This window comes from Solea solea, chromosome 7 (genome assembly GCF_958295425.1).
Source record: "Solea solea chromosome 7, fSolSol10.1, whole genome shotgun sequence".
NCBI lineage: Eukaryota > Metazoa > Chordata > Actinopteri > Pleuronectiformes > Soleidae > Solea > Solea solea.
This window is the reverse complement of record NC_081140.1, coordinates 11,455,223-11,470,945: the sequence shown is the minus strand read 5'-3', so window position 1 is coordinate 11,470,945 and position 15,723 is coordinate 11,455,223. Positions and strand designations below refer to the sequence as shown.

The 15,723-nt window shown below is 40.3% G+C and overlaps 1 protein-coding gene across 1 annotated transcript in view; it reads right to left on the bottom strand.

The window, feature by feature from the left end:
* Nucleotides 1-15,723, bottom strand: part of zbbx (zinc finger, B-box domain containing) — a 54,954-nt gene that overhangs the window by 3,318 nt on the left and 35,913 nt on the right. The window contains exons 14-20 of the mRNA XM_058634464.1: nt 15,133-15,329; nt 12,404-13,252; nt 10,203-10,417; nt 7,801-7,927; nt 5,000-5,155; nt 1,595-1,879; nt 1,308-1,386 (exon numbers count right to left, since the gene is read on the bottom strand). Coding sequence (XP_058490447.1) covers nt 1,308-1,386; nt 1,595-1,879; nt 5,000-5,155; nt 7,801-7,927; nt 10,203-10,417; nt 12,404-13,252; nt 15,133-15,329 — 1,908 coding nt within the window. The remainder of the gene's footprint in view (nt 1-1,307; nt 1,387-1,594; nt 1,880-4,999; nt 5,156-7,800; nt 7,928-10,202; nt 10,418-12,403; nt 13,253-15,132; nt 15,330-15,723) is intronic.

Here is a 15,723-nt window from a genome sequence, read left to right as displayed (position 1 = left end):
TGACGGTGGCCGCAAGAGACCACTGTACAGTACAACTCCAATATCATACGTCCACTCTATCATTCAGCTGCAGCCACCGCTCAATACAGTCTAAAGGCTGTCTCGTAAAATAACTCTAGCCCCTCAGTGAGTTTGTGGTGGCTGTGAGAGGATAAAACTGCTGCAGTCGACCAATATTAAAAAAGCAAGTCTACTGTACCGACTGCATTTAGGGAGAAGTGGGGAAAAAAATAAGCTCTATACAAGTTTGGCTATGCTTGGCAAAGTAATTGCTCTTTGTTGCAGAATAGTGGGCCTGCTATAATGAATATCTTAAAATGTTACAGCTGTGACAGTATCGTTATTGTGCTCAACAAAGAGGCCCATGTCTTAGAATAAGTTTGATACATCAACATGATACTATTTGAGTTATGTAATTGAAAAACAAAAGACGATCATCTTATGGCACTTTTCCACTACACAGCTCTAGCACAACTCGGCACGACTCGACTCTACTCAGTTTACTTTGCTTTTCCATTAGGGATAATACATACACATCTGTATGTGGAAAAGTGGCATTGGAGATATATGGTATGTGTGTGTGTGTGTATTTGAAGAATGTAGAAAGCTATTTAGAGAGCCCTCTGTGTAGTATGTGGTAATCCAGTTATTGCACTCCTCAATGTGATGTTCACAGTGCTCTGCTCAGCACAAGGCCTCTGGCACAGATTATGCCCATTACACACACACACACGCACAAAACATCAACAATGCACAGTCGTACACACTGAATTTCTGACATAGGAGGAAGATACTGTGACATGCTATCTTTCTCTATCTCACACACGTCCAAACATTAAGCAGCACATTAAGGCCCCTGAGAACCAAAATGCTGTCAAAGTTTAAGTCGTTGGCTAATGATCCATTACACACTCCACACATCCAACAGAGAGTGGGACTGGTGAGGCAAAAAAAAGGGATTACCCCCCATCGGGACCATGGGAATGGTAGACCAGTGTGTGGAAGTGAACATGGCAATGGATTACATGCCTATGACGGTAAAATGAAACAGATTAGAATTATAAAAAACGGGAAGTTTTCAGGCTACACTCAGAGACTCACGGGGGGAAAATGCCTGTTGGAATATCAAACTGGAAATTGAAACAGTTACCAAAGTTGTGTCTGGTAATTTCAAGCTCTAAACAGCAATTTATTCACATTTCTGTTGACAGTATCAATGACATGGATTGAGGTAATGTATGCTGTGTGCCTTGAGCGACCACAGTTGTGAGATGGGATTGGGTACAGTGTGTTTGCATTTCACTCACCGTGTCAGTGGCTGATTCCCATGTAAAACTTGACTTCTGCTGTTAACAGCAGCGGATGATGAAGCCTGTGTCCCTGTTTCTGAGATGAGCACACGCGGAGGCTGATATTCATGACCTTATTTTGTAACCACAATTACCTTAATAGCAAACAGTTCATCTGACACCAGTGTGACTGACATAAAAACACCTTTGTTTATGAATCATTATCAAATGCAGAGTAAGAAGTGGCTATGATGGTGTGTTTTTAAGCATGACTTGTGTATTCCTGTGCTGGCTTTCTACTGTACCTTTGGTCATAATCTTAAGTTCTTGCTCAAGACTATGGAGATGGTGTGCAGCTGTGTCACTGTCCAGGTCAGGGTCCTCACAGCCTGTCTGGTCCACACTACAGATCTCCATGATCTCTTGGGCTGCCTGGGACACCGGATGAAAGGCTGGACCCAAGTCTGAGCCCAGTGTAGGGCGAGACGAGCGGGCAGAGCGGAGGGGAAACATAGTTTCAGGAAGAGGACTCGGGTTTGTCATCGCGGGGTGTGACACAGTTGGAGTGGACCTGCCGGACCACTTTGATCCTGAAAAAAAAGATATATATGGCGAGATGAATGGATGATGTCATGGGAGGATATGGCTGGATGTTTACAATAGATAAAAGGACAGATAGTGAAGTGTATCTCAAGAACACAGCTACAGAAACAGAGAAGAGGCAATGTAGACAAGAGAAGCTACGAGAAGGAGGGGTGTAGCTCAGGGTTCAGAGAAGGTAAGTCGGGAGACGGTGATGATCACAACAGTTAATGGAATAGGTGTTGTCTCATCCCACTCTACTGTGAGCTACATCAAATTGAATCAGATTGAACAGCCATCCCCACCTGCTCACTGTAAATTACATCGCGGAGGCCCCCATTGAGAATCTGTGACGCTGTGGGTGTATATATGTGTGCATGTGTAGCTCACTGATTCCTCATGCTGTGTGCTGTCTAACCAGTTTCAGCTCATTATTAAGGGTTTCATTCTCTTAATCTTCCATTGTCCAGGCTCTATTTTCAACAGGCACAGACGGTCCACTTAATGCTTCACAACCACCTGCACTGTCACACCAAGCAACACGAGGAGCGATAAATGATGCTAACCTGCTTCCATTCTAGAGCAAATAAAACAGATTTCCTTAATAAATGTAAAATATATTCAGTGTAAAAAAGAGAGAAAGATTAAAAGTTCCTGAGGAAGGCCAGATTTCAATCTTCCTTGATTTGCATGCACAGGGTGTGCAATATAGGTCATATTAAGATACAACTGATTACATTAGAAAGTTTTTCAAGTGAAAAATTGCTGTATAATCTCAGGTAAACCGCTGGTCTATGCTTGCACACGGGCTGCTGTAGCTAAATGGAAGTTTCAATATAAGAAATTCAAATGTCGTCGACTTGAAAATGGGATTCCCATGATCGGGAGTTAAGAGCCACTTCAAGATATTCATTAATTGCACAAGGGAGTCAAAGCACATATGTTTTGGTGAGAATCCTTCTTCAGAATGCTGTCAAACAGAACAGTGGAGCTGCACGATGATGCACACACATCTTAACAAAATGTCTGTGCTTCTTGTTCCCTTGTGAAATAAAAAAAAACTGCTGAGCACTCGTCTGTCCTTCTGATACTTTTATTAAAAGGGACCCATTAAAGGCGTCCCACAGTTTTAGTCTTTTCCTTATTATTATTCATACATTTATATAAATGTATGACGACTTGTACAGGATTTAACTCCCCTCTCCGTCCGTGTCAGCTGCTCAAGCTCCCACTGCAACCCTCATAGGATAAGCAGAAGAGAGAAAGGATGATGTAAGGACATATACAGTATAATGATACAATGCCTGCAATCCACATAATCTGCTCTAAGAACAACTCGTTCTTTTTAAGCAGTATAGCAGCTTTGACACATACAAATAAGTCACAATAAGTTCACTGTAAAGTCATTTGGCAACAGCAGACTAGAATTTCCAGATGTTTCCAAATTCAGCTGGCACATTTTCAACATTAACAGGGGCATAATACGTACACACAACTGAGTGGTTAAGAGACTAAATTCAACTTTATATCATAATGGGTGTGTATGTTTATAGTAGAGACATGTCCTGCTTTAATTTGTTGCTACTACAGATGCTAGTGCTCTAATATTCAGTTTCAGATTTAGGCTTCAACATCAACCCATGAATTTATTTGAGAAGTCTACAGTCATTTATGTTCGGTTTTCATATCACTTACTAATTTTGTACTTGACAGTTTGCTATTAGAGCATGCCCAGCACTGGTAAGAGGATGAGCCAGTGCGTATAAGTGCTTGACAGATGTTTGGCCAATCAGAAGAAAGTGGGTTTTTAGGGAGGCTTCTTAAAAAGCTTAACTGAGGGAACTGGAATTTGCTATTGGTAAATTGGTAAAATAAATATAGAACTTTTAAAGATAATTTATTGGAGTCTCAAAATAAAAACAAATAAAATATAGACCTGGAAAAGACCTGTATATTTTGCCAGGAACTACACTATATGAAAAAGAACTGACCATTACAACAACAGGGTCTTTAGTACAGAGTTGGTCCCCCTTTTGAAGCTATAACAGCTTCCACACTTCATGGAAGACTTTCCTAAAGTTTTTGAAGTGTTTCTATGGGAGTTTTGCCCAGTAGAGCATTTATGAAGTCAGGCACTGATGTTGGACGAGAAGGCCTGACTCACTATCTCTGTTCCAGTTTATCCCAAAGGTGCTCGATGGCGTGGAGGTCAGGGCTCTGTGCGGACCAGTCAAGTTCTTCAACACCAAACTCATCAAACCATGTCGTTATAGTCCTTGCTTTGTGCAATAGGGCACATTCATGTTGGAATAGAAAAGGAGCATTAAGACTGCCCTTCGTTGGAGATAAGGGGCCTCAAAAAGTCTGAAACACCTGGATTCCCCACTTAACAGGTGTGGCCAAATACTTTTGTCCATAATGTGCAGCTCACAGAAAACAAGGGGAGAACTGTGTCCTACAGGAGAGCAGCACAGCTCATGCGAGCAGTATGGCTGCTCTAATCAGGTAACATGTGGGCCTAAATGAAAAAACAGGACGTTCCCTGATGCCGTTCAAGCATCACATTCGCTAAGAATGAACAGGCTAAGGAGAAGAAAATGACAGTGCACTGTAAAAAAAAATTAACAACGTGCAAATAGAGAGGGAAAGATTCATGAAGAAAACAGCAGAGCAAAATAATTTTGCAGTACAAAAAGGAGCAAGTGGGGGAAATAAATGGTAATTTTTAAACATGGTTGTTTATAGTAAAAAAAAAAAAGGATGGTGGCTGATTGGCAGTAGTTTGTGGGTGTAGCATTAATGTATGTGCATAAACACATAAGTGTTTTCTGGAAATGTATAGGAAGTAATGAGGACATACATTATTCCTGGACCGACTCCCAATGTGTGAGTGTGTGTGTGTGTGTGTGTGTGTAAAAGAGGATCAAAGTAAAATCTCTTTGAGAAACCTGCATAATCTAGGCCTCAGTGTGGCTATGTTCAGATATGATGTGTATTAATTGTGTGCGTCAGTCCGTGAGAGGTAGAGCTCAGTGTGCCTGACAATGTTTACACAGTCCCACAGATAAAAACACACACACACACACACACACACACACACACACACACACACACACACACACACTTACCAGATGTTCCTCGTTCATTTGCTGATATTTCTCCTCTGCTGGAGGTTGTGGCTGAGCGCATTTGAATTTCGCTTGGCTGCATGTGGTTGTCCATCATTTTGAAAACCAGGTGTCTCTCAGTGGAGGCTCTGAGGCGGCTGTGTGGTCCATGAGAGTCTGGCCCCAAAAAGACAGAGAGTCACACAAAATACAAAGAGCAGCCAGAAATACACCATCAGTCATATGTTTCATACCTGAGTATATTCCAGTTATAGACATTTACAGTTAAAAGAAAAATGAAGACAACCATGCTGAAGGGACTGCTTTTACAGTTACTTTATTCTGGAATAAGGAAAATAAAGGGAAAAGTTAAAAGTTTAAAAAAATATTTTGGTGGTTTGAACCTGTTTCTTCTTGGGCAGTATTAAACTATTTGACCACTGACCGACCGTTGCTGTAACAAACGCTAGAAACATAAAACCTTAATAAAAAACTGAATGATCGATTGTCCAATTAACACCTCCACTAATTACTGGCCCTGCTTTGAAAGCATCCTTTACTCCATCCACCTGCTTGTGTGTCCCCTTACAGAAAAGATAAATAGAATCCAAAGATACAGATCATGCACTGTGATGCTGCTGTCAGGTGTTTAAATGGATGATGTAAAGCGAGCTAATTAACTAGCAATACATTCAAAGTGTGACTGAATGCAAAAACTCAACATATGGAGGGTTTTTCAGGCCACGGCTGTGCAGCGAGGTTTTATTATAAAGTTTTGCCAATATACGTACAGTGACATTATTTATTTTCATGGTTGTTTACCAACTAAGAAAAACTATAAGTGCGATATTAAATGTGTGAATATTACACGATTATACTCAGTAAAGTCATTTATTCATCCTCGAGCAGCGTCTATACCAAAGCATACTATAACAAGCATGTTCAGCCAGTCCTGACAGCTACAATGCAATTACTGCTGTTTTCTTCTTTCTCTCCAGTGGTTAGGCAATCAATTAATAATATTGACTGGAGGGAAAGTCTACTAACTAATCTAAATCATCAGCAAATGAAAGGTGGACAGGATGAGAGGAGTCGGACGGACTCAACACAAGAAATGAAACATTTTGGGGAAATACAAATGAGTCAAAAGTGCACATTAAGATACCACAGCAGTTCAGTCAATGTGTTGGTCTGTCCTGTTTTTCACAGTTTCTTTTGTCTGTTCCGGGTGCTTTTCAGCACCTTTCTGCCTCTGTCCTTCTCTCTGCTCCCCATGTCTCCCCCTCTCTTTCTGACTGGATGCACACAAGTCTGAAACTGCAGACTAACAACCTCATTTTCTGACTGACCAGGTGACAGGGAGCGAGAGCAAAAAGGAGAGCGGGGTGGAGAGGTAGAGCAGGAGACATTTTACACCTTTTGGACCTCAGCCCTGCCTGGGAAAAAAAAAGAGAAAAATCGTGGAGACAGATGGAGGGATGGAGAGACATAAATGGATGTGGAGTGTTGTCAAGGTGATATTCATCCTCTCTAACCTTTCTCTCTCATTAACTTTGGAGCTTTAACGACGGTGGCACAGACAGTACGGGGGTTTGACGAGCGGCTGGCTGCATGGTGCATGGATAGTAAGTTGTGCCCTTGTGGGAGTCTCACTGTCAACCCCTTTCACTTAACACAGGCTTGACAACGACACAGAGACAGAATTGGCTTTAACACCAGAGGAGGGCGAAAATGATGATGGGATCATTTTTTTTGCCAGAACAAATTTACTTCATCAAACAAAATATGAATTAGAAATGTGAATTTGGAAATTGCTGTGTCAAAAGAAAAATGCCTTTGTTTGAAATATATGTTATCAATAAGCCTTGGATCAGAGCAACAAGTGTGACTGGTCTACTGCTTTAACTGTGATGCATGCATCCATCGGACTTATTAAACAAACCTCACACACCCGGCTGATTTACATTACGATTACATTATCGAGTGAGTGCCCATGCTGCAATCACAAATAGGAATATTCCTCATGTTTCCTCAATGGCTTCACCAGAACACTTTAGAACCATCTTGTAAAACAATATTTCTTGGATGTAGATCAAGGTGAAATGTGACAAAGACAAGAATGAGGAGTGCAAAGAAATCTGTGGAGCTACAACTCATTGGGATAAAATTAGCATGTGCTATGGGTAATGAAATACTAGCATTAAGTGAACTAGACAACAACATAAATAACTACATGACAAAAAAGCGGCCCATTTATTTTTCCAGCTAATTCCACGCAATAGGTTTTCAGACTGAACAGCTGCAATGTTACAAAATGGAATCATTGAATAGGAGTTCACATATCTTAGAAAAAGATGGCACGCAGACATGTGCACAAAGACACAGAGATAAAAAAATAAAACAGAGGAATCTTAAGAAAGCTCCCCTTGGACCTACTGGTGGTAAATTATCAGTGATGTCCCCCATCCTTCCATTTCCAGGAAGCAGGCAACACTCCTCTGGGTTTAAAACTCATTTTCATCTCTCTTGTAAGCTCTCCTTTTCTACATATTTGTTCTAAATCCTATTACGAGGCCTTTGTGATATGAACAACGCTTGCAAATTGGAAAGTATCTCCAAGCAAAAGTTGGACACAGAGGTAATCTTTATAATCTAATGTCTTGAAGCACAAACCCTGCTATGGCATTATCTGTTGTAATTTACAGAAAAAAGACAGGCCAAGTATAAAGCCTAAAAAAAAACTCTAAATAATAATAATAAGGTGCGTGAAAATGTACACACACATATAAGTATGTTAAAACACTTCCCATGCTTCAAAATACCTGGTGGGTCTGACTCGTTGGGTGAAGGTTGGTGTGTTTGCAGTGGGTCAGAGTGACCACGACTCAAATCCAGACTCACATCACAGGATTCCTCTGATGCAGACCCAGCACTCCAGTAGGACATCACCTATGAGGAAATGGAAACAGATGGAGGGATGAGATGGAAGGAAGGAGGGAGGGAGGGAGCGGTATAAAATGGAAAAAAAGTGGAAGAAGTGACACAGAAAGACAGTGAGAATTTAAGAAGGGGGAAATAAATTATGGAGGAGGTTGAAAAGGGGGATGGAATGGATGGTGTATTGTGGGGTGAAGAGAAGGGGAGGACATAGAGTGAAGAAAGTACAGGGGAAAAGGGAATTAATACTTTAGTCTCATGGTTGGAGTTTTATTTCTATCCTCACAAAAGCAGTTTTAAAGGACAAACTGAAATGAAATATCACTTGTTAATTCAGGTAATGTCAGAATGTATGTTTTTCCATTTTTGCCCGAGTAAATGCATATTAATTAGCCAGTTTCTTTGGTTTGGGATTATTCTGCTCTCTCTCGCCGTTTCCTTTGTTTCCACTTGATGAATTGATTTTTAATTAACCCCTGGAGCTGGTGCGAGCACCTCACAACGCCCTGGTGGGCTCGCTGTTCTTCCCACACAAGTGTCCTCCTGTGAGACGGGTGTAAAATGAGGAAGCTCTGTTTAGTTAAGATTAGATCTGATGCATTTGCATGCTAGCCACAGTAGTGAGAGTCAATGCAGATGGGCCAGGAAATAATAGGAAGGAAGGCATGTGGGAATCGTGTTGCTCAGACAGAGGTAGGAGCAAGAATGGAGAATGTCAAGCAGGAGACAGGAAGAGGAGCTCCACAACAACACAGCAAGAGCCACAATGAGACCGGGTATCAGGGAAAAATGTGATTGTCTTTGTTTGGATCGATGTCAGCACATAACAATATGGATGCCAAAACTATGGTAAAGAGGGGCAGAAGTAAAGGAGTCTGAAGAAATATGGAGAAATACAATGCCAAGACGATAGGATAGGAAAAATATCACACCCAGAGACAGACAGAGAAAGAGAGAGGGAGGGAGACGGAGGGGAAAAAATCACCTTATCATTATCTAATCATATTAGAAGCAGTTTGATTTAGGTGGATAGGCCACAGATAACCACCATCTTCACAATCATGGACCTCATTCTGCCCCAGCTTTTTAATAAAGCTCTAGCCCACTACCTATTTTTTTCATTCCTCTGTCGCAGCATAAAGGATTCATGCCATTAAAGAGCCGATGCATCATTGGGGACCATTCAGGAGGTTGTCCGTTTAATCCATCCTGTGTCTCTTTTCTTCCAGCAATGTGAGAACCAACTGAAACACCACAGCCTTAGTTGTCTCAGAGCTATGGATGAATAATGCAAAGTAATTAGAGTGATACAAATGTTATCTAATGAGCAGGTCAGCTTCAATAAGAGACGAACTGTACGCCGCTAAATCTTCTCGTTCTATGGAATTATTATGTTCTGTTCAGTATAATGGTGTGGATCTAAAACTTCTACGGCTTATTCCCTTTATTACCTGTCCTTGAAATATTTGAAAGTTTTAGCAAGTTAGAATATCACTACCACAGGAATTGTTTTGTTGATTTATTGGCAACCGAATATCTTTCATCACTGCAATAGAATTAATTATATCCCAACGTAAGTAAGAAAGTAATAATTTCATGCAATCAAAACAAATCAATTTGCTTTAATCAGGTTGCTGTATCATGTGAACAAAGTTTTGACTTGATTAAGGTCACACTGGGACAATTTGATGCTTTCTGACGTGAATCCTACTGCTCCTTTTTTTTATTTTTTATTATTATTCTTATTCTACATTATTCTCAGATGCAAACCTGCCGTCTCCACCACACAAGATCAGACGCAGAACCTGTGACAACAGAGCATTCCGTGGCCCTGTTCCACCAGAACTCTCTCTAAACACATTTGAGGCTGTTCACACCTGTTACTTTCAAATCACTGATCAAAGCTCACTCATTTATGACTGTAATGTTATTAATTAACGCATGATTAATGCCGTGTTTTATGTGTAATGTGTTTCACATTTTCTAATGTGATGTTTTATGATTTTAACCTTGATTATCCTGAAAAGTGTGCTACATTATTACAAACGGAGGCGATTAAGTCAAATTATAAATGCCTAATTGGGCTAATGTTCACTGGCAGTGAAATCTTTTATATTGTTGGCTATACTGTGAGCTTGACAACCCTTTAAAAAACATATTTACTGTTGAACTGAATAAAGTTCCTTCACTAAAACTTTCAAGAAAATACAGCTGCTACATCTCGCTCTGACCCAGGGTTCCGTCACAGAAAAATCAAAAACTATGTGGGAGTGTGGAAATATGTTACCATGGATGTTTCTGACAGCTGTTCCGGCTCATCAGTCAGCAGACCTTTTACTATTTCATCATCGGTATGAACAAAGGAATCTCTGCAATGAGATGTGGCAGAATGTTGTTGCTCTTCTTCTCTGGATCTCCCTCTGGTTAAATGTCCATGTGTCTCTGCTTCTTCCACATGTGGAGCCAGAACCAGACTATCACTTGACATTTCATCTCCACTGTCTTCATAAAAAAATAAAAAAATACAGACATACATCACTTGAGATGATAAAAGACATACAGTGTTTTGAATTATAATTTAAGCTGTAAATGTCTCCAACAAATTCTACCGTGATTTAAAGAACCCCAGTGTCTCTACTTTGGAGGAGAACTGGAGGAGCACATCAGTTGTCCTTGATTTATTATGCTTTGAACCTCTGAAGCAACATTTTCTTTTCTAAAATATGATGTAAGTGTCCTTGACATTTTCACACATGCATTAAGCTCCAACAAGCTGATAAAGCAGACGTTTACATTGGTCAAAGAGCTGTAGGAAGGGAAGGAAGTGAAGGACGGAAAAGATAAGGGAAAGCAAAAAATATGATTAATGATTAGAGGAGAGGCCAGCAATGAGGATTACCAAAAAAGAGCAATAGGACATTGAACAGTCCATACTGTAGAACGTATATATTTCAATGTCATTTAAAGTGCAGATTTTGTCACAGTTTTTACTTCTTAAGAGACACAGACACAGTGTATAGTGTTTAAAACGTAAAAACATCAGAAAACAATGCAAAGGTTTCTGCAAAAAAAACGATTTGAACACGTGCATCTTAAGTGCTCTTGCAAAAATGCCTTGTGTGTGTCATAGTTTATTTTTTGGGGACAAACTTTGGACTGAAAAAGAGACAACGGGGAAACTGCATCAGCACAACTGGGAGCAATTTGGGACAAAGGTGACATGTTGGGCTGATGGTTGAAAATGGGGTTTTCGGAGTAATGGTTAGCATAAATCACCATGCAGGAAGTGAACGCAAGATCATGTAATGCCCCTGAAAGGAACCGATGACAACATTTTAATGGCTTGGTCTAAATTGGCTTGACCAGCTCTGTGAAATAAAAGGGAACCATCACTCTTGAGATTCATTTTGTTTGTATAAAGTCCCTGGGCAATGACAATTGTGTTCAGGCAAAATGAGGTGTGAAATATGTGTCGTTGGAAATCTCTCTTGGCCTATGGATATTATTGTTTGGTCTCTGAAAGATTCAGTAAAAATCTAATCAAAACATGCACAGTGATAGACTGCAGGTGTTAGGAATGGAAGGGAAAGGAAGTACGTGTAGGTGGACACATATATTCGCCTTCCGGTGGGCTTAAAATCACACTGGCATATAATTGTGTCTAAACCTTAAGAAACTTCAATTGGTGACGGAAATTAATGCATGCTACTTTTGAAACTTTGACATTCACAACTCTGTCCTTTTTTTTTTCCACCTTCTTATTCAGTGCAATTACATCAGCATTTCAATGTCTGACATGAGAACGTTCTATTAAATGCTAAGACGAGGTGGGAAGTTGTTAATTATATGGAGGGTAAATTGCCAAATGCATTTTGGATTGTGAGAAATCTTTAATGGGGAGAAAAGAAACTCAAGAGGGACAAACACAACATGAAACTCCATGATGTCGAGAAGAACTCCTAATTGCAAATTGTGCTGTTATTTATGTACATATTAAGGAGCTTTGTCATATACTCTTGGTGATGGGAGGAGACATTGCACCTCATGTTGCAATTGTAGTCACTGCCAACATTAAAATGATCATTTTCAGATGTGTAGTTTAAGACCAAACCACAACACCAGTTAAAACACTTAAATGTAATAAACTACATGCCAAAATAATGTGCTCATGTCACCAGTTCAACACATAGCTTTTCTTGTTACTTCCATTCATTTGGACAGTCAAACTTATGCCTCATCCCTAACCTTAACTATAACCAGGTAATGCTAGACCCTAACCTTAACCTAACTGCCATTTACATCTAACTTACACCTAACTTTAAACAGGGCCTTAAAAAATGGAGTTCTGTCTCATTAGGACCGAGCTTTGACTTCTGGTCTGGGAAAAAGTCAGTGTTTATACCAGAAAAGGTCCTGAAGAGATCATAAAAATGAGTACACACACAGACACACACACACAGAGAGAGCTCATTATCACAATTCACTTACCCACTGATGGTGCCTCTTCCTTCTCCATTTTCACAGCTAAAGAAATATTCTGGTTTACATTTAAAGGATGCGATGAAAGCGATGAGACACACTCTGTGACCTGACGAGAAAGAGTTGATTTGTGGCTACCAGAGATGAAGGATGTGGACATTAAAACTGGAGCATCCCCATATGGCGGAATTGACTTATATCTCAAGTTTGCATCTGGAAGGGACTCATTAAACAGAGATAAACTTGATGGAGTCGTTACAGTTGCACTGAATGGCACAGGGTTTGTCTGTGAGTGATTTAGTTCCAGGGATTTCGGCTGTGGGTCTGGCCTGTCGGACTGCGGCAACCGAAGTTGATCATCAGATAGGAGGGACTCGGGCTCAAACAAGGAACGCTGGGATTGCTTTGGGGAATCCAGATTGCTTGGTGGTGATTGTGACAGCTTTAGGGATGAGACTGGTCTGGGGAATATATTGGAAGACAGATATGAGTCTGAACTTTGGTGTAATGGGGTTGAACGGTTAACTCTGGGCAACGAAGGTGACTCGGCAGAGCTTGATGGTGAGACTGTGAATGTAGACCTAAGAGGTGGAGGAGGAGGAGGAGGAGTTGGATGCAGGTGAAGAGACTCATCAGGTGTAAATGAAAAGGGGGAGCGAGAGGATTTAAGGATCTCATGCTGGGAATTTGGTGACGAGGACAAAGGTTGTGATGACCCATGGTCAGCACTTGATTTGTGTACAGTGGAGTAACACATGGGCTTTTGTGAATTTAAGGCCGGTGTCCTGATGGATGTCCGGGAAGTCCTTGGAGTCTCGGCAGTCGGGCATAATGGTGGCACAGTTTGAGAGGGTGAAGCTGCACAAAAGATAATTATGTATTAGATGTTGCAAGCCTTGAGGGAACATATATTATTTCCAATGACAATAATGATGTCACACTCACTAAATCTGATCATGTGCCAACTCATGGTTGTAAGGTTAGAGTAGTGGGTTTTCCCTCTAAATGCACTTCTAGAAGAAAGGCAAACTAATGAAGTACTTTAAATGTATGCAAACATACAGTATGTAGTGGTTCTACTGTATTGCCTAGAGATGAAAAAGCTAAATATGCAAGGTAAAATTAGCCTTGTGAAGAAATAATAGTAAGGTTGTAAAAGTTTGACTGTCTCTGTAAACATGATAATCAGGAAAGTCTCCTGTCGGGCCCGAGTAAATGCATGTGTGGGAGTCAGGAGGAGATGTGGTGTTATAAATGCTACTACGTAAGGTAAGGTTAGATGATCCAGCAGCTTAGTGAAGTATGATGTGAGCCGTTTTTTATTCAAATCACTCTTTACCCTCTCCTGTGGTGATGCAGTGGTCATCCTGCTTCCTGACTGTGCAGCAGCTCCATGCAGAGCCTCTAATCTCCACACGACAGCCGTGATTTATGGTTGTCTTTCAAAAAAGAAATGTCGCTCCAAGTCTGTCCTCCATTCAGCAAGTAACCAGTGCAGTGCAGTTACACAAAGCTGCAAAGGTGACCCATCTTTTTTTTTACCGTGTACTGTAGGTACTGAGTTCTGCAGCCACTTCAATTACAAATCTTAGGCTTTTCTTACTTTCTCAAGGGAAACTACGGTGTTTGGCAGACTCAGCCTTTTGATGCTGTGCAGGATTTAATTAAAAACAAAAACTGACAGATGCCTCTCACACCGTCTTTCATGTCTTTCTCCACTATCTCTATCGAAGAAAAGCACATAATGTTCAACAATAGATATATATATATGTACATATATATATATATATACACATATATATGTGTGTTTGTGTGCAAGAAAAGCTGTTTTTCTGTTTGTATTGCTGTCTTTGTTCACTATAAGAGGTGAAACTAAAGAAACTAAAATGTGTTCAAAAGCACTGCTAGATGGTAAATTCTAAGGCAAAAATCCTCTTTAAACTTCCAAACATCAACTCAAACAATATACTCAACAGTCTTTATGACCGCATCTTCAAGTAATTAACGACAGATGATGACCTGATTGACGTAGAAATCAACTCTCACTTGATATTAATGTAAATAATCTTCACTTCAACGCTTCGGAAATTTGACTAAACAGAATCAGGGGAATCATGTGCAGAGAACATCTACATTTAGTCCTCAGTTCATCTCCATGTGTCAGGTAACAGAAATGATGGACAGACCTGGTCTGGCACTTGTTTTGAAAGACAGTTGTAAACACAAACAAACATATGGAGATGAGAGGTGCTGCAAGAAGCAGCTGCACAGTCAGGGAGCAGGATGACCCTTGCACCACCCCAGGAGAAGATGAGGAGGTATTTAAATGAAAATAAAAATGTTCACATCATACATCACTAAGCTGCTGGAGCATCTAACCTTAAAACAGGACCATCTATAATACCACACTCCCTCCTGACTCACACGCACTATGCATCTTCATTCAACTTTACAGAAACTGTTCTACACTCTTTTATTTTACGTCAAAAATAAATGTATGTAGCATGGACACAATGCATAACTGCACTATCCTTTCCTTCTGTAACTGAACACTATAAAATATGCATTTGTCCAAGAATAAAGTTATTTGTGCTCATAAACATCGGCAACAGAGCAAGAGTAAAAATACAGTGATCTTATAATGTCAGTTTGTTTTTACTGTCTCAACAGAAAAAGCAAAAAAAAAAATAACTCCCCGTCAGCTCATCTTTATAAAAATAACTAAATGCACAGCTTACATTTCATTGAGTGCTTTGCTTTTGAAGTCTCAGCCTTAGACGGTCGACGCTTGTGAGTGGGTTTAGGTTGCGTTGGTGATCCGCACAGTCTGGATAGCTGCGGTGGACTGGGAGAAGACAGGCTGACTCTTGAGGGCCCCTCGCTGGTCAAGGTCATTTGGGGCACCAGTGTTCTTCCTTGCTCAGACAAGACAACCCTGTGTGTGGAATGGTGGGGTCCATGTCCACCTGTTAATGGCTTTACATAATGTTACTAGCACGTGCCATTGTTATACTTTAAGCCAGTTTTGTGGACTCATTTTTTTACAAACTATTGCAACCTAAACCACGACAAAAGCTAAATCTTGCATTATATGTTCATTTGAATAAACCAGACATTTCCAAGAGAGTTTTGATGAATGAATCACAACTTCATTGAATTATTTACACATATACAGATAAATATTAAGTAAAAGGCTGGAAAATGCTGTTGGTCCCAGCCTTGTGTCTGGAAATTGCTTTAAAGTATTCCGTATAAAAGGCTTATCAATCAATCAGTTCCCTATTAAATATATACTGACTGACTGTTATTGCATGCTGGTAGGGTTAACA